Here is a 22,898-nt window from a genome sequence, read left to right on the forward strand (position 1 = left end):
ATGTTAAAAGTTATAAAGAATAGTTCTATTTTGTTATTTATTTTCGATCCAATGGCGGGGTCTTGTGTAACAAAAGTGTATTTTGGGAGCAAAATTTTATTTATCAGAACTTGTTTTTATTTGCTTGCAAGGTTCTATTTCCTAATCTAACAGCATATTGACCATGGCTTTCTAATGTAACTGGTTGAAAGGGACTGTGCAACTGTTTTGGTGGTAAACTGGTGTTGATGTTAACTGTTATTGTATAAAGGCTCAAGTTAATCCAGTGCTTCTATTGCAAATTCCTAAGTGCACATTGTTATTTGGGATCCTTGTTGACATGGTGCCAGCTGCTCTAGTTGTCCTGTTATATGTGATGGCAAGGGATGATCTCATTGTTCCTGCTGCTGGAAGTTTCCTCATTTGTCCTGGGCAGATTTTAAGCTAATTCACTGGTTTCTTTGCCAGTGAAATGATCCAAATCCTCATAGCGAACTAAACTTTGCCTATTTTAGTTTTTCATTTGATTTGAAATGTTTGTGGAGTCATATGTCATACAAACAGACCCTTTGGCCCACTGAGACTCTGCTAGCCATCTAGTATTGCTGCATTGCATTTCCCGACACATGTCCCATAGTCTTCTCCACCAAGGTGTTTTGAATTGCTCAAATAATTAATATAATTGTATATTATATAAAGCTAATAAATATAAAACTTAATAAAATCTTGTGAGAGGACCTGGCTCCTTCACCCCACATCCGTTTCACCAGTGGGCTCCAGGTTTCCCATCATAAAATGAAAAAATCTTTCTCAAATCGCCTCTAAATCTCCTTCCCAACACCTCAAACCCATGGTTCCTGCTCATATTTCTATTCTAGGAAATGGTTTCTCACTCTTTACCTTTGTTCCGCATTCAACCACGACCAGCCTTCTGTGCTCAAAAATAAGCAAACCTAGTTTCCTTTCATAACTGAAATGCTCTATCTCAGGAAACAGTTTGGTGAATTTTTTCTTCACCCTCTGTTGTGTTTGGGAAAGTATCAGGTTCAGTTAGTTCACAGAGAGTCGAGTCTGGATATGTGTTGCATTCATAGCTAACCTTATTGAACACACTGGAAACAAACAGTGGAAGATGTCAAAAGATACTTAATTATTCTACTATTAAATAATTATGTTGACATTCACATCAGACCCAAGTTGAACTCTAATTCTAGTGGCCACCTATCTTCTGCACAGTATGAGACAAAAACTGTAACAGTGTGAGCAGGCACATGGGGCACAAGGGATTCCGATAGACAATACAGGAGGCACACTACCACTAAAATTATGCAAATCCAGTGGATCGATTATATACATAAGTGCCCTCTGTAATGGACAAGGCACATTATCAAACTGAATGACAACACCTCACCAGCTTCCATTCTCCCCCCAACCCCCACCCCCTTTGACTAAACAGGGTCATTGTGTTCCCGAAGGAGCAGGGTTCTGTGGCAATTGCTCCCCAGTGTGAGAGGGGAGGGAAGAGGAAGAATATTGTCTGTTCACTGACTCCCATGCCTGGTTTCTCCAGCTTAGCTGACATATGAGGGCACCTTTACCACCAATGTCTGCAAACAGGCCGTGCAAGATCATCCATAAGGTGCATCCCGCACCTTGGCTTCACATTTGGATACTCCCTCAGCACAGACCCCAGATGTCCATCGCTGTGCTTTCCCGTGGTGAAGCAAGGGACAAGCCAGTAGACATGCATCCAGGCTGTACCTGTATTCTGGTGGGAGTGCCCCATTTTTCTGAGCTGTCGTTTGACATCAGGAAGCCGTTCCTGCTTGTGTTCCTTTTAAACAGGTCCCAGATATGCCTATGCTGGTTCTCTGTACATGATAGCCAGGAGGAGTTTATTTAAATTCTACTAATTTGGAAATTGTCTACCACTGTCCAGACCTGATATTAGGTTAATGCCACCCCTAAGCCCTCTGCCCACTGTCACGTTCCGTCGGACCCCAGCTGACAGCTCTTTCAGTGGGCCCATGTTGCTAGGGCATCAGAATCTACGACATCGGAGTGAATGAAAGCTGTGCAGATTTGCATGGTCCTCAGCGGCATGTGAATGGCCTCCCTGTTGGTGTGGGCATCCACATGGTGGACCATAAGTGCCCTCTGCCCAGCCTGCTCCCAGATGTACCTTCAGTGCTGCTGACCCCACAATGGGTGATTGTGTCATGCTCTGTGAACTGGCTGGATCCCCCATCCGTTCCTGAGTAAAGGTCATACTGCTGCCTGGGTGTAGTGCTGCCACTCGCCATAACTGCATCCCGTTTTTCCCTTGACTGGAGCCATCCATGAACCACACTTGCTGTTGTTCCTCTTTGGTGAGGGAGTTGAATGGCTGACCCCAGGATATGGGTGAGGCGCTCGTGAATTGACAGAAGGGACTTGGGAAGAGGATCATGACTCTCAGGGAGGGTTATGATTTTCAGGGAGGGTCTACTGACTCCTTCTGGCCCTGCCTCTGCCCAGTTGGCAATATACCAGCGCCACTTAACAATAGAGGAATCTGATTTCAGATAATTGGAGTTGTACTGTAGTTCTTTAATTAATGAATTTCATTTTGTTTAGATGCAGCAAGCAGTCGGATGTTTAAGAACTTTCCTGAAGATCTGATGCACGCACTGGCTGTCGAGTCTTTAACTGCAAACTTTCACCACTGGAGTCTCTCTGTGAAGGTCTGGTAATTTAGCACTTTCCAGCCATTTAGTTTTCTGTGTATAGATCTTTCTTTGTTGTTAGAGCATTGATAAAGTTTTAATTGAAACTGCAAATATAATATTCAAAGAACACAGTTCAGCTATTAACTTTTTATCTGCTATGACCTGTTAATAAACCATCTGAAGGGATTTGTCACTTGCAGAAACATCATCATTCATCATTCTTTGTCAATAACTGACAATTTCTGTATTCAAAATAAAAACTTTGATGCAAAAATGTTAAGAAATACACTGTTAAAATCAGTGGTTCAGTGTTTTAAGACCATCTAGAAAAATATTCATGTAGAGGCCATGAGCACATAGACTAGGACTGAATATTTTTTCTCGAATGATTAGTTAGTTCTTTGTAGAAATTCCAATGACGCATTGGTGCAGCACACAGTTATCATGGCTACATCTGGATTACTGGCTATTGCAGTGCCAGCAATCCGGATGTAGCAATTCAGTGATACAAGGAGTTTATACGTTCTTCTCATATCCACATGGGCTTCCTCCCATGATCCAAAGATGTACAGGTTAATGAGTTGATTAACGGAGTGGCTCAGTGACAGAGTGGGGCATTGACATTGCGGCTTTGTCTCTCAGCGGCTTCGTCGAGCAATTTCTGAGGAAGAGCTTTCTCCTCATAAGGTAAGGGTAGTAAGTTTCTTTAATTAATTGTGATTTTTGCAAGAAATGAAGCCAGAAGTTAGGGCAGTCCAATGTTCCGATTGCAGGATGTGGGAAGTCAAGGGTAGTGCAGGTGTCCCCGATGACTACACCTGAAAGAGGTGTATTCAGCTCCTAGGTGACCGAGTTAGGGAACTGGAGCTGGAGTTGGATGAACTCGGGAGCATTTGGGAAGCAGAGGTTGTGATAGAGAGGAGCTTCAGGGAGGCTGTCACCCCTAAGTGTAGAGAGGAAGGCAGCTGGGTGACTGTCAGGAGAGGCAAGGGGAAGAGGGAAAGAGAGCAGGGTAGCCCTGTGGCCATTCCTGTTAACAATAGATATACCATTTTGGATACTATTGGCAGGGATGATCTACCGGGGACAAGTTGTAGTGGTCAAATCTTTGGCACTGGGACTGGACCCTCAGCTCAGAAGGGAAGGAGGGAAGAGAGGAATGCATTCGTGATAAGGGATTCGATAGTTAGGGGGACAGACGTTCTCTGGGAGAGATTCATTATCCCAGATGGTTTGTTGTCTCCCTGGTGCCAGGGTCTGTGAGATCTCTGATTGCGTGCTCCCGATTCTCAGAAGGAAGGGTGAGCGACAACATGTCATAGTCCATGTAGGGACTAATGATGTGGGTAGAAAGGGTGAGGAGGTCCTGATAGGAGAGTTCAGGGAGTTAGGAGCAAAGTTGAAGGAGAGCAGCTCCAGAGTTGCAATCTCAAGTTTCTTATCCGTGCCATGTGCTAGTGGGGTGAGAAACACAAAGATAATCCAGCTTAATATGTTTCCAAAGACATGGTGAAGGAGGAAAGGCTTTGGGTTTCTGTATAATTGGGCTCTCTTCCAGGGAAAATGGGACCTGTTTCAATGGATCTGTGCACCTGAACCGGAGGGGGAAACTAACATCCTTGCAGGTAGCATTGCCTGTGTTGCTTCAGGGGGGTTTAAACTAAATTTGCAGGGGGAGGGGAACCAGAGTGTTAGAGCAGATAGTAAGATGGAGGATGATGAGAGTCATGCAAGGACTGCATGTAAAGATAGGGCTGTACAGGAAATAAATGGTCTCACATGAATCTTCGATGCAAGGAGGCGAATGAGCTCAGAGTGAAAATTGCCACGTGTGATTTTTGACATTATTGCTATTAGTGAGGCTTGGTTGCAGGAGGGGCTGGACTGGCAGCTCAATGTTCCAGGGTTCCATTGTTTCAGATGGGATAGAAGGCAAGGGAGAAAAGGAGGAGGTGTGGCATTGCTAGTCATGGAAAATATCACAGCTGTGCATAGACAGGACAGCACTGTGGACTCGTCTACAGAGGCCATATAGATAGAGCTGAGCAATGGGAAAGGCATATGAGCACCCTAATAGGGTCGTATTATAGACCATCCAATAGTCAAAGAGAATTGGAGAAGCAAATCTGTAGGGAGATAGCAGACCAGTGTAAGATACAAAGTTGTGATAGGAGGAGATTTTAACTTTCCGCACACAGACTTGGACTCTCGTACGGTAAAAGGACTGGATGAGTTGGAGTTTGTCAAATGTGTACAGGAAAATTTTCTACATCATACCACCAAGAAAAGATGCAATACTTAATCTTCTTTTAGGGAACCAGGCAGGTCAGGTGGCAGAAGTATGTGCAGGTGAGCATTTTGAGTCTAGTGACTATAATATCATTAGTTTCAAGTTAATTAGGCCTGATGTTCAAGTTGAGGTTCTGAATTGGAGAAAACCCAATTTTGAGGAAACCTGGAAGAATTTCAGAAGAGTCCATTGGAATAAGTTATTTTCTGGCAAGGATGCATCCAGCAGGTGGAAGGCCTTCAAGGATGACATGTTGAGAGTGCAGAGATGGCATGTTCCTACCAGGAACCTTGTTGGTTTTCAAGGGATATTGAAGAGCTGGTTAAGAAAAGGAGGGGTCTATATATGCGATATAGAAAACCAGGAGTAAGTGAGCTAGTTGAATGCTTAAGGAAATTAGGAAGGTAAAAGGAAGACGTGAAGGTGCTTTGGCAGATAATATGAAGGAAAATCCAAAGGGCTTTTACAAGTATATTAAAAGTAAAAGGGTAGTAAGGGACAAAATTGGACCCCTGGAAAATCAAGAGTGGTCAACTATGTGTGGAGCCTCATGAAATGGGGGAGATCTTGAACAATTTTTTTGCATCGGTATTTATGCAGGAAACTGGCATAGTGAATAAGGATGGAAGGGAAACAAATAGAAGCATCATGGAACATATGGTGTTTAAGGAGAAGGAGGTGTTTGCTGCCTTGCAACGAATAAAAGCAGACAAATCTCCTGGACTGGATATGATATTCTCCCGCACCTTCAGGGAGACAACTGCTGAAATTAAATGGGCCCTGATGGATATATTCAAAATGTCCTTATGGGAGAAGGTGCCAGAGGATTGGAGGGTGGCTCATGTTGACCCTCTGATTAAGAAGGGCTTCAAAGGTAAACCAGGCAAGTATAGGCCAGTGAGCCGGACATCAATAGTATGTAAATTATTTGAAGGGTTTCTGAGAGATAGGATATATAGATATTTGGACTGTCATCAGCTGATTAAGGGCAGTCAGCATGGATATGTGCATGGTAGGTTGTGTTTAACAAATCTTGTCGGGTTCTTTAAGGAAGTTACCAAGAAGATGGGTGAGGGAAAGGCCATGGATATTGTCTATATGGAGTTTAGTAAGGCCTTTGACAAGATTCCTCATGAGAGGTTGGTTCAGAAGGTTAGGATAGTAGGTATACATAGAGAGGTTGCAAACTGGATTTGAAATCGGCTTGGTGGAAGAAAACAGTGTTGTGGTGGATGGTTATTTCTCAGACTGGAGGTCTGTGTCGAATGGTGTGCCTCCGAGATCTGTGTTAGGACCATTATTGTTTGTTATCTATTTGAATGACCTGGATGATAATATGGTGAATAGCATCAGCAAGTTTGCTGATGACACAAAGATAGGAGGCATCATGGACTCTGAGGAAGATTTTTAAAGCTTGCAGAGTTATCTGGACCAGCTGTGAAATTGGGTCAGTAAATGCCTGATGGAATTTAATGCAGATGTGTGTGAGGTGTTGCACTTTGGAAGAACGAATCAGGGTTGGATGTACACAGTAAATGGTAGGCCATTGAGGAGTGGGGAGGAGTAGAGAGATCTGGGAATACATATGTTGTTCCCTGAAGGTGTGTCGCTTGTAGACAGGGTTGTAAAGAAAGGTTTTGGCATCTTAGCCTTTATAAATCAAAGTATTGAGGATAGAAGTTGGGATGTTATGTTGAAGTTATTCAAGTCATTGTTGAGGCCAGACTTGGAATATTATGTACAGTTCTGGTTGCCCATAAATAGGAAAGATATCAATAAGATTGAAAGAGTGCAGAGGACATTTACTAACAGGAGTTGAGTTACTGGGAAAGATTCAACAGGTTAGGACTATACTCTGGAATGAAGAAGAATGAGGGGAGACTTGATAGAGGTTATAAGATTATGAGGGGTATAGACAGAGTAGATGAGAGTAGGATGTTTCCACTTAGATTAGGGGAGATAAATGTGAGGGGTGATGGCTTTAGGCTGAAAGTGGAGAGGTATAAGGGGAACATTAGGGGAAAGTTTTTTTTACTCCGAGAGCGGTAGGAGTGTGGAATGAGTTGCCATCTGATGTAGTGAATGCAGATTCAATCTTGAGTTTTAAAAATAGATTGGATAAATACATGGATAGGAGAGGTCTAAAGGGTTATGGAATGAGAGCAGGTCAGTGGGACTAGCTAGTTTTATTGGTGGGCACAGATCGGAAGGATTGAATGGCTTGTTTTTCTGTGCTATAATGTTCTATGTTTCTATAGGTGTATTTGGGCAGTGCATGCTCATTGGCCAGAATGGCCTGTTATCATGCTGTATCTCTAAATTAAAAATCAGTGGCATTTAAGCTGCGCATATCTGTTACAGGCCCAGAGGACTCCAAAACCCAGTGACAATAGAAATTCATCAAACCAAATGGTTACTTAAAGAAAAGTTACTTTTAATTATCTTTAAACATGAAAACAGGACAAACGCTAACTCATTACTATTAACTTAACCCCCTTCTCATTCTAAGCCCACGTGTATGTAATGTGTGTGTAACTTCAGAAAAGTTCTTTGATTCACAGTCCAATCTCACTTCTCACTCCTCCAAGTTCACTGGTATCAGGCAATTTTATACTGTGCACAGAATTTAACATTTATGAATTTCACCAGGCTTTAGTGCTTGAAAGATAATTGGTTACCACTCAGGAAGGTCTTGTCGGTTTTCAGAGAGAGTTTTGTTGCTTGTAGGACACCCACAACTGATTCCTTCAGATCAGCCACTTCAGTGTCTTTCCGAAGAAACTTACCCCAAATGGGTTTTCCAGATGATAGCTTCTTTCTTTCAGGTCATCACAGAGTTCCTTTTCTGTTTCCCTTATCTCAGGTGAAACACCACACAGCCAGCCATCTCCTCTTGTATGGACCATAAAGGCTTTGAATTGGCCGAAGTCAGAATTCATAACTCGTCTTCCAAAATGGGGTTTTTCTGCCAGCTTGTCCTGTTCCAGTCCCAGCTGCTGCTGCTAAACTGTAGAACTGAATTCTCTCTCCTCTCTCTCCTCTCTCTCCTCTCTCTCCTCTCTCTCTCTCTCTCTCTCTCTCTCTCTCTCTCTCTCTCGGCTTTCCAAATCAATAATCCATTACTCCACAGCATGTCCAATTAACTCCTACTTGTGAAGTCTATAGGCATTCTTCAAAGTTTCTGAAAAGACACTCGCAGCCTGGATTGTCTGGCTTGAGCAGAGCTCTGTGATTTTTAAATGATATCTGTGTTGTGAAGTGTTTGTATGTGACCTAACTTAAAAACAACACACAATTTATCTCCTTTAAAACATATCTATACATAATATAAAATATAGCATAATCTGTCACACTTGTCTAGAATAATATCAATGTTACATTTTATAAAATTATTTGAAGAGTAAGAGGACAAACCTTTTTTATACGCCATCTTGCCCTGGTTTCAATTTACAGCACCCATGAACTTGGTATGTGACAATCTTTCATTGCCATCCTCTTCCCCCACTCCCACCATGGGAGGAAGACCATCAAGGTGTTTCATGGTTGGCTGAGCTAATCAATCATACAATCATAAGATTGTAAATAAATTAAACTAAAATAAGAGAGAAAAAAATATGGCAATACTCGATAAGTTAGACATCCTTGGGAAGAGAAGCAGTTTAACTTTACAGGTTGATAACCTTTCTGTGGAAATTGAATTAGTTAGAAACAAGAATGCTTTAAATTGGAGGAGACATTGCTAGCTTTATTGCTCACAATTACATGAGACCACAACAATTTAGAACAAAATTAAGCCTCTTAAGTCTGCTCTTTGATTCGAATCGTGGCTGATGTATTTTTCCTCCCATCTCCATTCTCCAACCTTCTCCCCATAACCTTTAACACCCTTACTAAGTAAGAACCTATCAGCCATTTGTGGTAACAAATAACAGATTTATCACCCTCTGGCTGAAGAAATTTATCCTCATCTCTGTTCTCAAGGGACGCACTTTAATCTGAAGCTGTGCTCTCTGGTCCTAGACTCTCTCGCTACTGGAAACAATCATCCCCACCTCCACTCTATTCAGCAGTCCTTTCAAAGAAAACCCCTCTTGTCCTTTTAAACTAGAGTTGGTACAGGCCCAGAGACATTAAATGGTCTTCATACATAAACCTTCTCATCCCTGAGTTAATTCTCATAACCCTCATCAGGACCCCCACCAATGCCAGCATATCCTTACTTAGATAAGGGACCCACTGAACTGTTCACAGTATAGTCCCCCCTTATCCACGGGGGATATGTTCCAAGACTCCCAGTGGATGCCTGAAACAGTGGATAGTACTGAACCCTTTCAGGGTATGTGCCGCTTAACATTCACAATACATTGTGAAATTGGGTGTTCCACAATGTGGACATTGTGTGAACACTATATTATATACTCAGCAAAGCTTTATGGGATACTGTAGTGTTCCTGTAAACTTTATTTGTAAGTAGGGATCAGTGTGGGGACCAACACGAGGCTGTAGGCAGAAAGTGGGGCAGTGTGGGGACCGACACAGGGCTGTAGGGAGAGACCGGGGCAGTGGGATCATTGTGGGGACTGATACAGGGCAGTGAGATTATTTGGGACTGATACAGGGCTGTGGGGAGAGAGCAGAGAAGTTGGATCAGTTTCAGACCACAGTTAACTGAAACCACGGAAAGCTAAACTGCGGATAAGGGGAACCACATTACTTGAAATGGGGTTTGACTGATAACTGGTAAAGTCTCAGCACCACATTCCGTCGTCCAAATCATTAACATACCGACGCTTATGGAACAGCAGTACTCACAATTTGTCTGCATTTTCAGATGTCATCACCTCCCATTTACACCTACACTAGAGATAACTTCTGTTCACAACAAAGTCTTCAGGGCAAGTTTCTAAATAAAGATTGATTTTATTTACATTTCTCATATTTTTGCTTCCTGTCCGATGTGTGGCAAGGAGATTCCAGGAGGTTTTCCCACATATATCCTATTTGGGTTGTGCTCCACTCACCACCAAATAAAATTTGCTGCAGAGAATAGTTACCAAAATTTTCTGCTTCAATCTTTGAAATGAAGGAAGTTGCACCATCATGAAATGGGGAATTTCATCCAGATCAGTAGAGCATTGTTGAAAATATGCTAATGCTGTGCATTTATATCTTTTTGTGATTAAATTTTAGAATTTTACAAGAAATGAAAAATTGAAAAACTTCTACAAAATCTTGACGACTAATACTGACAGCCAAGGGATTGAATTTATATCTACAATGGAAGGTACTTAGAAGTTAACATTTTAATTTGTAAATTCAAGAGTTTCCTTGGATTGATTTAAATCCATTCTTAGCTAACAAATTGTTGTCATGTTTTTTTCTGCATTCTTAAGAAATTAAGCTACTGCTGTGACTTCTTCCTCTCGATACTATTTCTAAAGCTCCCTGTTGTTACGGCACCACCAGATAGCTGGTTTGGGACAGGTGTGTGGAAAAACAAGCACTCAGGTAGTGATTGATGAAAATGAGCCTTATCCTGTGGTTAAAAACATGGTTATACTTTAATATTTACCTCCTGTTAGTGCTGTAAGACTATCTGAGCACTTTTGCTCTGTCCACATCAATGACAGGGTGACCAACCTTTTCAATTCTATGCCCCATTCCTGCACCGACACGGCTGTCACTGACCTTGTGCAGTACCAAACAAGGGCCATTGTAAATTGGAGGAGCAGCACCCAAAATTCCGTCTGGGCACTCTCCAACTGGATAGCATTAACGTCAACTTCTCCAGCTTCTACTAGACCACTCCCCCCCTCTCTTTGTCTCCTTTCCTCCAGCTCTCCACCCCTTCCTTCTCATTCATCGAGATAACCCCCTCCCTGTCTTCTGAGGTGCCCTCCCTCTCTTATCTGCTTATGTCCTTTTACCCATGGGCCTACGCTCCTCCCCCTGTCCCTCTTCCCTTCCCCCCCCACCACCTTTTTATTCAGGAGCCTTCCTACATTTTCCCATACCTCAAGTTTGAAACATTAGTTTTGTATCTTTATCTTTGCTACATAAAGTACACTGTTTGACCTGCTGAGTTTCTCCAGCCTTGTGTTTTTACTATTCACAGTGTCCGCAGACTCTCGTATTTCATTCCTCCAGGTGTATGCTGATTTGGTTCCTGAGTTCCCTCATTCATCTGGGCACGCATCAAGAATGCACTTGCATTATTCAGCCACTAGCCGATTGTCAGTTTTAATAAAAAGCTTTTTACTTGAATATTTCATTGCTATTTTCATTTTCCAGCATGGAAATTCCATCAAGACAGAAGTGATTAATGGACTATCCTAATATTTATATTTCTAAATATAAATAAGTGGTTTTACTGATGATTAAAATGAAACCCTATCCTAAAATTATGTTATTAAACCTGTTTTTATTTTTGATACGCAATCTTGATGGAATTGAGAATAATTTTGTAATTTAGCATTATCAGTGATTTTTAAAAAAAAAACTAATCATTTATTTTTGGATACTTGCAGCCAAAATAAAAATTGATTATGTAGCTTCTCATTAACATTTAAAACATTAGTCCAAATAAAATTGACTGGTTTAAACAGAACAGAAAGTAACGAACCAACAAATTGACACTCACTTCCCAGATCATACGCGATCCTAAGCTCCAGAAAACTGGCCTGACTGAGATTTTAGCAATGGAATTTACTTTAATTCTACTTTCTTTGTCAACTCATTTTGCCTATTTTCCTAGTTTAATAATTTTTAAAAAAATTTGGATTATCCTTTAGTACCGTTTACTCTTATGTCCTGGATAATTTGTCATGGAAGCGCACGTACATTGTGATTAAATCACAATATGTATGTGATTTCTGTAGAGCAATATTTTTGAGTGGAAAAACACCTCTTCAGGTATATATGCATATAACAAGGAGACAAGGGCAAAGGAACTAAATCTGATAACGATAGTGTGTTTACATCTAAGATCGTAATTCAGCAAAGTCCAATCAGTCAATGAAATTTGTTATTTCCATGCTGTATTGATTTTTTGTGAAATATAATTTTTCTGCATAAAATTTGGGGTGGGAGAGAAGCAGCTGTATTTGTTCATTGATCAAAAATGTAATGCTATGAACTTGTACAGAGTGAGAATCAAACTTTGTTAAGCAGTCTGTATGTAGCTGGAGTGCATGTTTCCATTTAAGGATTTCAGTGAGTTTCTGTTTCATTGTCATAAATTTGGAGAATAATTATGCTCATTGATTGGATGAAGGGAATTATGGTCATTTTGTTTGATTGTAGCGCACAGATACCCTTTTTATGGAGTTCAGTGGCACCCTGAGAAAAACCCTTATGAGTGGGACCCAAAAAAGAACATTCCACATTCCAGCAATGGTGTCAAAGTTGCATGGTATATGGCTGACTTTTTTGTCAATGAAGGTATAAGCATAATTCATCTTTTTTTTGTACCGTGAAAAATGTTTTATTTTAACTGTCATTAGCAAAATGGTTTCTAGCAACTAACCGAATCGATGGTCTACATTGAAGCAATTTTTGAACTCGAAATCACCTGCGGAAGCCTTTGAACCTACTAGTAATGTTAGCATCTCACTGCAGCCAAGGAGCATACTTTCATTGTGGCTGTCAGTCAGCTTTACATGATTCCACTTGTAATTCAGGTCTTCATTGAGTTCAAGTTTATTGTCACATTTTAAACTGAAAATAGACTTTATTCACAATAAATTATTTACAAAAGGAAAACCATTCAAAGTCACTTCCCACCCTTAGTTTCCTATCAATACATTTCCATCACTGTACATTGTTACATTCAGTTCTATTTACACCATTACCACTTCTGCGGCACCTTGTTGTTTCATAGCTTTCCCCCTCTGTTATTTGAGGAGCTTCCCCATAGTCTCGGCCCCTAAATGGTTGGTAATGGGAGAGTTCTAGACAGTGGTCCTTTCCCACAGAGCCCTCACGTAGGCTACACTAAGCCCCAGCACATCCTTCAGCACGTATTCCTGCACCCTGGAATGTGTCAGTTGGCAGCATTCCCGCAATAACATCTCAGTATGCTGAATGACCAACAAGTTTCAGGCAGACCAGAGTGTGTCTTTCACTGAGTTGATGGTCTTCCAGCAGTTATGGATGTCTGACTGTGTGCGTCCCTGGGAGCGGCCTGTCGATCAGTCATGCTGCTGTTAGGGATGACTGTGACAAGGAACCTTACATCCTTTTCCACACCCTCTTAGTGAATCTGCATTCTGCAAAGCGGTGGGCAACTGTCTCCACTCCTCCAATCATCTCAGGGACAATGTCCAATGTGGGTGATGTTCTAGTTGTTCAAGGAGGATGTCTCTGGATAGGCTCCTCTCACCGCCAGCCAGGCCAAGTCCTGGAAGCTTGTTCATGAGCACTAGTGATGAGGCATTCTGCCAGATGATCTGGATGGTCTGCTTTGGGAATCAAGTCCTTGTCTCAGAATACCTGATGGCCTTGTGGTCAAAGGTGTTTGGAGAAACATTTCCACAAAGGTAGGTAGTGTGGCAAAGTCCAGCTGATTGGTGGTGTCCATTCCAGTGGCAAAGTCTTTCAACACCTGGGATTGGTAGAACCTCAGCACATAATGGCACTTGGTGACGTCATAATTTATTCCAGGCATGGTCATACATGGTGGTCATCAGGACGATAACCACATTGGGTATGCCGTTGTGCCATTGTCTGGTGACTTGTAATGGTGATCCTCCGGACCCTTTCCATCTAGGATCCCCGTATGAATTGGTGATTGCCAGGTTGGAGGTGTGGGGAGGGGCCACAGTTGTCTCATGTACAGCTGTACCAAGAGCACGTTGCATCTGATGACCGGGTTCTTTCCTGTTTTTGAGAGGGAGTGCCATGCCCACAGACCCAATTTCTGATGGACTTTTGCAATCTGCCCTGGCTAATTTTTGTTGTACGTCTCGGCCCCTCCAACCAGATCCCAAACACCTTCAGGTTGTCATATCTGACTGTGATGGGGATCGGGGGACCAATCAGACCATTGTTTTGCTTCTCTTCAGTTTACAGTGTCACCCAATGCTGACTCATAATTACTGCAGAGGCTAATCAGTCTGTAGATTGACTGTGTGTCTGAAACTATTCTTGAATCTGGTGGTGTAGGATCTCATCAGATCTAAATCTTCATCTAGGTGGGCGGTGGATCAAGAGAGTGTGGCCAGGGTGGGATGAGTCTTTTAACTGCTTTACCAAAATGACAGAACATGCAGATTGAGTCAATAGATGGGAGGGGTTGGTATGATGGCCCACAGATCTCTGCAGTTTCTTACTGTCTTGGATGGAGCATATAACAATTACAGCATGGAAACAGGCCAATTTGGCCCTTCTAGTCCGCACTGATTCAAGTACCCTTCTCTAATCCCACCTACCAGCACCCTGCCCATATCCCTCCATCCCCCTCCCATCCATATACTCATCCAACTCTTTCTTAAATGACAAAATTACTCCACCAGCTTTCCCAGAAGCCCATTCCACACAGTAACCACTCTGAGTATAGAAGTTCCCCCTCACGTTACTCCTAAACTTTTGACCTTCAACTCTCAACCCATGATCTCTTGTATCCATCTCTCCTACTCTCAGTGGGAAAAGTCTTTCCACATCAACTCTATCTACCCCTCTCATCATCTTAACACCTCTATCAAATCTCTTCTCAGCCTTCTATGTTCCAAGGAATAAAGACCTAATTTGCTCAATCTTTCCTTGTATTCCAGATGCTGAAACCTAGGCAACATTTTTGTAAATCTTCTCTGCACTCTATCTTGTTAATATCCTTCCTATAAATCGGTGACCAAAACTGCACACAATACTCTAAATTTGGCCTCACCAATGCCTTGTACAGTTTCATCATTTCTTCCCAACTCCTATATTCTATGCACTGATTTATATAGGCAAGCATACTAAAGGCCTTCTTTACCACCCTATCCACATGCGCTCCTACCTTTAGGGAACAATACACCGTTATTCCTAAATCTTTCTGCTCCACTGCATTCTTCAATGCTCTCCCATTTACCACATATGTCTTGCTTTGATTATTCTTTCCAAAATGAACCATTTCACACTTATTAGCGTTAAACTCCATCTGCCATCTTTCTGCCCACTCCTTTAAGCAGTTTAAATCCCTCTGCAATCTTTGAAAACCCTCTTCATCATCCACAATTCCCCCTATTTTGGTATCATCTGCATATTTACTAATCCAATTTACCGCCCCATCCTCCAAATCATTAATATATATGACAAACAGCAATGGTCCCAATACCGAATCCTGAGGTACACTGCTTGTCACCGGCCTCCATCCTGACAAACAATTATCTACTACTACTCTCTGGCACCTTCCTTCCAGGCACTGTTGAATCCATTTGACTATCTCCAAATTAATACCCAAGGACTTGGCCTTCCTAACTAACCTCCCATCCAGAACCTTATTGAAGGTCTTACTGAAGTCCATATAGACAACATCCACTGCTCTACCCTCATAAATGAAGCAATTTCCTTGCAATGTCACTATACATATTTTGAGATGTCACTTTCCTTGCAAAATGTTACTTTATCCATATTTGTCTCCCTTACTTTTTTCAGCTCGGAAGAATATACATCATTTCCCTGACGAAACAGAAGAAATGAGGGCTTTGATTTATAACAAAGTACCAGTTTACACTGGCAACATCTCCAGCTTTGAACAGATTTATTTAATTGATAACAACCATTTCTCTTAAGAAGTGGAGTTTGGGAAATAAATCCTCTTTTTGTGCAATGGTAGGGAGAACCTGTTTGGAATTTTATGGTTTTTCAATCAGCTTGAAGTCAGAATATGCAATTTAAATGTAATCTCTTGATTCTCATGATTCCTGTCCTAAATGGACAATGGTAACTTTGTGGCCAAATTAGGAAATAATTTGTTTTTGTCCCTAAGGTATCAGTATTAGGATAAAGTTGATGAATGTTGGAAGATTTTTGTTTCTGCTTGTTCTTCCTGACTAGCTTGGATCATCCATTTTGCCGACAGTGTGCATTTTACAAGAAGCACAACATCTTTGCTTTGCTGTGCAGACAAGGTCAGTCAACAGTGCTGATTTCCATGTGTTGAAATAATTAGCTCCACAAGGAATCGGTTTATATCTTGCATCCAATTCCCAATTGTAGATAGTCACGGTGAATGTAAAACTGAATTCTCCATTTTGTACTTGCAAACTCAAAGGAATTTTATATGAAGGGAAGTATCTGAATAACATGCTCTCCCCAGCCAGAATACAAAGTGAAAGTAAATTGTTATCTTCAGGGTTCCCAGAAAATTTATTAAATACGATCTATATTTGATAATTTATGATCAATGTAGTTCCCTCCTGCTGAATGCAGAAATGCTAAAGATAAAATTAAATTATCCTATGTCTTTTTGAATAAAGGCTAAAGTTTGAAGCTTGGAAGTGAATTTTGTGTAGCATAACAATTACAGCATGGAAACAGGCCATATTGGCCCTTCTAATCTGCACCGATTTATGTGAAACTCCAACTAGTTCCACGTACTTATTCCATGCCCATAACCCTCAAACTCCCTCACATCCATGCACTCATCCAACCTCCTCTTAAATAACAGAATTGACCTTGCCGCAACTATCTCTTCCAGAAGGTCATTCCACTCAGCCACCACTCTCTGAGGGAAGAAGCATCCTTTTACTTCTAAAGTTTTTCCCCCAACCCTTAACTTATCACCCCTTGTTCTAATCTCCCCTACCCTCAGGGGAAAGAGCCTATTCACATCTACTCTATCTGTTCCTTCATAATTTTAAATACCTCTATCAAATCCCCTCTCAACCTTCTATGCTCCAATGAATAAAGTCCCAGTCTATTCAGTCCCCATATTCTAGATACTGCAACCCAGACAGCAGTTTAGTAAACCTTCTTTGCATCCTCTCTACCTTATTTATATCCTTTCTATAATTTGGAGACCAGACTGCACACAATATTCCAAACTAGGCCTCACCAATGCCTTAAACCGTCTCAAACAACACCTCCCAGCTCCTATATTATATTCTATGATTTATAAAGACCATCATACCAAAAGCCTTCTTCACTACTCTATCTACATGGGAATCCATCTTCAAGGAATGATGAACCATTATTCCAAGATCCCTTTGTTCCTCTGCATTCCTCAATGCCCTCTCCTTCTCTGCATATGTCCTATTTAGGTTATTCTTCCTAAAATTAAGCACCTCAAACTTATCTACATTAAACTCCATATGCCACCTTTCAGCCCACTCTTCCAAACAGTCCAAATCTTTCTGCAGTCCACAAAAAACCACCTCACTATCCACAACTCTCCCTATTTTTGTATTGTCTGCAAATTTACTCACCCAATTTACCACCCTGTCATCCAAATCATTAATATAAATGTGTAAGTCAATTGACTAAAAATACAATTTCTTAATTATAAACCATACATACCTTTGCTACAAACCCCATTCCAATGCAATATGCCTTCCAAAACTTTAGCTTATAGAATGGGTAAATCAATAGTTGGATATAAATCAGAGTTTCTGTTTATTTTAATAAAGTGTGCGAGATTGTTCAGCAGAAGCAGTGTGCAAAGAGGAAACAAAATTGTGTAGCTTCTAAAAAATGAGTTGTCAGTTCACATCCCCATCCACTTAACAGTGCTTAAAACTAATTTCATTTCCAAACTTTTTGTTCTGGAAAGTGCTGTATTGTTTTATTGTGAAATATAATTGATCACGTAAAAAGAAATTAGAACATTTTTGATTTAGCTGTCTTCTTGAGCAGCATATTAACTTGCATTTCAGTTTCTGATTTCTGCGTCTGATTTTGAGAAAACTTGCCATTGTAAGAAGTATTTGTTTTTGCATAAATCCTATGATTTGTTGAATGGAACTTGTATTGCATTGTACAATTCTGCAAGCCTATTCTATTTATCACTAGTGGTGGGTGTACAAAATCTTGAAATTGAAATTGTGCTGTTGGTCTATGATAAACCTCATTAAAATCAAACATTGCCTGTTGTCCTTATTTCCCAAGTAGGCCACTGAATTTGTACTTGCAAAATTCAAATACAGAAACAGTAAATTACTGCTCAAGTTAATTCCAAGATTTCTTTAGTTAGTAGATCTTTGTAGCCCAAACCACCAGAATTAAGGTTGATAATTTTACTTCAGGTATGTGATGCATTAAGATTTGTTATGATTTTGGAAGGGAAAAAAATTAAATGTATTTTACCCTTGATCTCCTTAGGCTTTTTTTGGGGGGTGAACAAAAGCAATTTTTAAAGAGAAATGTTGTCAGGGTTGAGCTGTGCAGACCACAATCTTACAGCTCTGTGTGCATAATTTTCAGAAAGAATTTGTGCACCTTACTGTTTTTTGAGGATTGCAGTAAGAATCCTACTGAAGTGGAATTGAGTCATTCTCCAACTAAGGAGAACTACCCAAACCACCACTTCTCTATCCTGAAACACACCTGCATTACAGACCTTGAGAATGAGCTCCTTGGGATGTACGGACCATTGCCCAGATGCAATGACTGAGCCTGACTTATTTCAGATTGCTAGGGACTAATGATAAAAATAATGCCCCAGTTCTGCCAGAAGGCCAAAGGATAATCTTCTAATCATAGGCATTTTTCATCTTCCTTTTAATTATTCCCAGTAAGAGTAGAGCTTTAGAGTTGGAGAATGGCTCACCCCCGCAAAAAAGCCTCAAGGAGATCAAGGGCAAAACACATTAATTTTTTTTCCCCTTCCAAAATGTCTAAATGTAATTGGAGCTTTGATGTGGGAGATGTTGGTCCAGGAGTGCTTGCCGCAACTATTATTTCGAGGACTTTGTGTTGGAATATTGGCAATATATCTCTGCTGGTTTGCGATCGATAATCTTTGTCTTGGATGCATACAGGAAGCAGGGAGTCACAGCTGCCCAGTAAGCCATAGACTTGATGCTGGGTTGAGGCTTGATATTCAAACCTTCATTTCCTCAGCATGGAAGGTGGTAGGAGACCATGATAGGCCAGCTCTTGCCATGTTTCAGTGAACACATCAATAATAACTCGATTAGGTTCACCAGCATTTTCTGTGTCCTGCAGCAGTAACTTTGAAAAGAACACAGTGCCTCAAATGATTGTTCAGTAATTAACAGGTGTGTGTGTACGTGCACACCAAATCCAAGGGATTCAACAGGTTGAAAAAAATACTATTCTCCATGGACTAGTTCAAGATTTGAGATGCAAAAAAAAAGGAGATCCTTGTAACTTGGTTGTAATCCAATGTACAATTTAATTAATTTAAAATGACATGAAGATACCATTCATACTAGTTTTTACAAGGTACCCAACAAATAGGCTTTCTAGATAAGTAAAAATTGTTTACATAAAATACTATCAACAACACCCTCAGTACACATAATGTGTGTGTGTATATATACAGATTTTAAAAATTGTTAAGCTTAATGTGCTTTATTCATCAGGTCTATGCAACAGATCCAATATCAAAACATTACCATTAAAGTACACCCATTAGCTGTATGAGTAATCTTGCACGTTTTTAATCAGAAGGATCTTGGCAGTTTCTAAGACCTTTTGAAATTAGAAGAATTGCAACACATAATTGACTATTATCCCAACATTCCATTGCTGCAGAAAGAATTAAACGCATTTAATTTAGCACAATGCACAGTGAAGGGTGAGCCTAGGAATCTAATCCAATAGGAGTGGCGTGACAGGTTAAAAGGAGAAAATCTGAAATTGAAGGCTATATTTTGCAACATTGACCTGAGCTATTCCTATCCTGCCAGAGGACCAGAACATTAGTACGGATTCTTGTTTTAAGGGACACAAGAATGCCTTAAGAACTGATGCACTTGATTAGAGTTTTGGGGCTCCAGTTATTCAGCTATTCTTTAAAAGATGTTCCCACTGATAAAGCAGTGAGAAAACATCACTGGATTAAATATTTCCAAAAACTGTTCACTGAAGGTTTTAATCAGCTGTCTAGAGGCTTTTGTATTTCTTTAATATTTGAGTTTGACTCGTATCAGCAAAGTTTATGTTGATCATTTATTCTGAGCTTGGTTGGCATTGTTTTAGGGCTCCTAGAAAATGGGAGCAATCCAGAAGGTAGGCCGAAGAGAATGAAAAGTAAAGCATTGTATAGATGGCCCAAGCTGATCCATTCCTGACTTTGATATGATTTTTCCACTCTATACCATGTAGTTTAAATGCCTGTCAATGTTTTCAAACACTCAGCCTTCACAATTCCCTCTCTGAGGATTCCAAAGATTCATGACCTTTGTGAGAAGAAATGGGTAACATTGTTATATCTTCAGTCTATATACTCAGACTGGCAGAAACTCCTCAGCATCCACCAAGTCAACATCCTTCCTCAGAATCTTGTGTTTCAGTGAGTTTACTTATTTTGCACTCTAATTTAAACTATCCCATTGCAGGCTCTTTGTTCCTTCCTCGCAACTCTTGTAGAGCAAGGCTGACAAATCTAGGGCTTTTCACTTTGGAGCAATGAAGGATGAGAGGTCTATAAAATTATGAAGGGTATAGATAAGGTGGACAGTCAGCACCTTTTTTTCACAGGGCAACAATAGCATATTACCAGAGGACATTAAAGTGAATGGAGGAGAGTTTAGAGGAGATGTCAGGTAATTTTTTGGTGGTGCCTTGAATGCATTTCTGGGAGTCGTGGTGGAGACTGGTTTATTAGGGACTTTCAAAAGACTCTTAGATAGGCACATGGATGCAAGAAAAATAGTGGGTTATGGGTGTGAGATAGGAAAGGATTAGATTGTTGTGGAGTAGTGTAAGGTAAAACATCATGAGATGGGAATGTGTAAGGAGTTACCCTGTACAGGGCTGTAACAAGATGTGAATGCATCCTTGTACTTACAAGATAAGAGAGACATTGATGGATTGAGAGGCAGGAAGCTAGCAGGGAAAGGATAGCAACAGTTTTAGTCATTGGACAAGTAATGATATGATGATGTTCTAAGCACGTATCCAAGGGTATAAAAAATCACCATTTTGCTGATAACGGCAGAATGCATTCTCCGACTAACATGGTTAGTTGCAAGTGTTACAATCCGGTAATAAAGAACAAAGAACCCTGATTTCGACTCAGTCTGGTGTTTGTCTCACTCATTCATGAACAAAGCAGACCTAACAGTAGGCAGGCACAATATCGTGGGCCAAAGGACCTGTACTGTGCTGTAATTGCCTGTGCTGCACAATGTCGATAAGCTGAAGGACTGGCCCTTGCCACATATTAGGTATCAACAATATTGGATGAAAGAAGATAGAAGCACTATTGACTACATGTTTTTTTTTTCCCAGGGTTCTTGGAGAATACAATAGCACTTTACCTAAAATATCTTCAGTTCACTGTGCTGCCTTTCTTAGTCATTGGTTGGTAGGATAATGCTTAAAAATATCTTAAAATGACATGAAACACTTGATAGGGAAAGAGAATGGGCAGTAGATGAGGTGGTGCTTTCCTTGCCCTCTTTACTTGGCTTCTGCCTGTTCTGTGCAAAGACACTCAGTGACAATCCTGACAACCCTATATGAACATATGTGCACAGCCAACTCGCATCCAAGCATGCACTTGACCTTTTAAGGCATGATGAGATTCTTAAGTTCTCACTTTTAGAAGAAATCTGTGGAGTGTTTCAAAAATATTTGTGTTCCATGTATAGGCTTTAAATGTAGTTTTTGACAGGCTCTGAGACCAAGATACTTAAAATGGGCAAGTGCCTTTGAGAATGTGAATGCTGCAAATCAGATCTGGTGGTTTGGGTAATATGATCATGCCACATGCTCCACTCCACCGAAGACTCACAAGATCCTCCAATATTTCAGGGAGCAGAATGTAGCGATAATAAGAATGAAGGATTTCTTTACTTACTCTATAATCCATAAATAGCTTAAAAGATGTTTCACATAAAATGTAACATTCACAAGACTACAAAATACTGGCTGCTAACATTATCTTACAAATGTTTTAAGAATTAATAGTTCATAAATTCATAAAAAAGTATTTTGTACAAGTTGAAAACAGAATTGTTTAAATATTCTACAGAGAAACAGTTGCTATATTGTCAAAGGACTGATTTACTCTCAGCTCAAATCCAGCAATACTTTCCTTTCGCACAGTGGGTTTTACCTGAAACAAATCACTTGACTTTACCAACTTTACTGTTTGCTACAGTGTTTATTACTTTAACTAGATGCTCGATACAAGATACCATTATCATACAGCAAAGGACAAAGAACAGTTGGTCATCAACGTGGATTTGCTGAAAATAAGTCCTTGACAAGTTTGATCAGTAATTAATTGTGGGAGTACCTGCCCACACCTAATATTACATATAACCTTTTTTTGCCCTCTGAATTGTTGTTTGAAATACATCACTGCCAGAGGCCTCCACATTGATGGTCATCTGTCATTTACTTCGACCTGGAATAGAAGCAAAAAGTTTAGATATATCACCATCGGACATTTTTAAACAATGCTATTTTCTGAATATATAAGTTATAGCTTGAAAGTCTTAACCTTACCGGGATAAAATATCAGTAGGTTGTTTGAACACATTGATGAATAGAGTTTGAAGGGAAATCAGTGATGTGCCTGAAGGGCCAGCTTCAATGCTGTATTCATCAGTGACATCTAATTACACATCTTTTTTGTGATTGTCAAATGCTTGAATTAATCAGCGCAATACATGGTACAACTATGCACTTACAGACTTTGAAAATTTCCATTGATCCTGAACAAGTTAATTTCAGAAAAGATATCAATGAACAATAACTTCATTCAACAACAATTATGTTTCAGAAATAACTTATGACATGAAAGG

The 22,898-nt window shown here is 40.4% G+C and overlaps 2 protein-coding genes across 3 annotated transcripts in view; one reads left to right on the forward strand and one right to left on the reverse strand.

The window, feature by feature from the left end:
* The window catches only part of ggh (gamma-glutamyl hydrolase (conjugase, folylpolygammaglutamyl hydrolase)), a 40,657-nt gene extending 22,621 nt beyond the window's left edge, over positions 1-18,036 (forward strand). Inside the window, exons 6-9 of one of the 2 annotated variants that reach the window (XM_069921402.1) lie at positions 2,596-2,702; positions 10,168-10,261; positions 12,280-12,417; positions 15,613-18,036. In XM_069921402.1, coding sequence (XP_069777503.1) covers positions 2,596-2,702; positions 10,168-10,261; positions 12,280-12,417; positions 15,613-15,749 — 476 coding nt within the window. In that variant the 3' untranslated portion in view covers positions 15,750-18,036. The remainder of the gene's footprint in view (positions 1-2,595; positions 2,703-10,167; positions 10,262-12,279; positions 12,418-15,612) is intronic. The other variant, XM_069921403.1, reaches the window with a different exon arrangement.
* Positions 18,037-19,355: 1,319 nt separating this feature from the next.
* The window catches only part of LOC138753110 (sodium/potassium-transporting ATPase subunit beta-1-interacting protein 3-like), a 223,765-nt gene continuing 220,222 nt past the window's right edge, over positions 19,356-22,898 (reverse strand). Inside the window, exon 6 of the mRNA XM_069915694.1 lies at positions 19,356-22,498. Within this exon, the coding sequence (XP_069771795.1) occupies positions 22,485-22,498 (14 nt within the window). The 3' untranslated portion in view covers positions 19,356-22,484. The remainder of the gene's footprint in view (positions 22,499-22,898) is intronic.

Source organism: Narcine bancroftii, chromosome 2 (genome assembly GCF_036971445.1).
Source record: "Narcine bancroftii isolate sNarBan1 chromosome 2, sNarBan1.hap1, whole genome shotgun sequence".
NCBI classification, from domain to species: Eukaryota; Metazoa; Chordata; class Chondrichthyes; order Torpediniformes; family Narcinidae; genus Narcine; species Narcine bancroftii.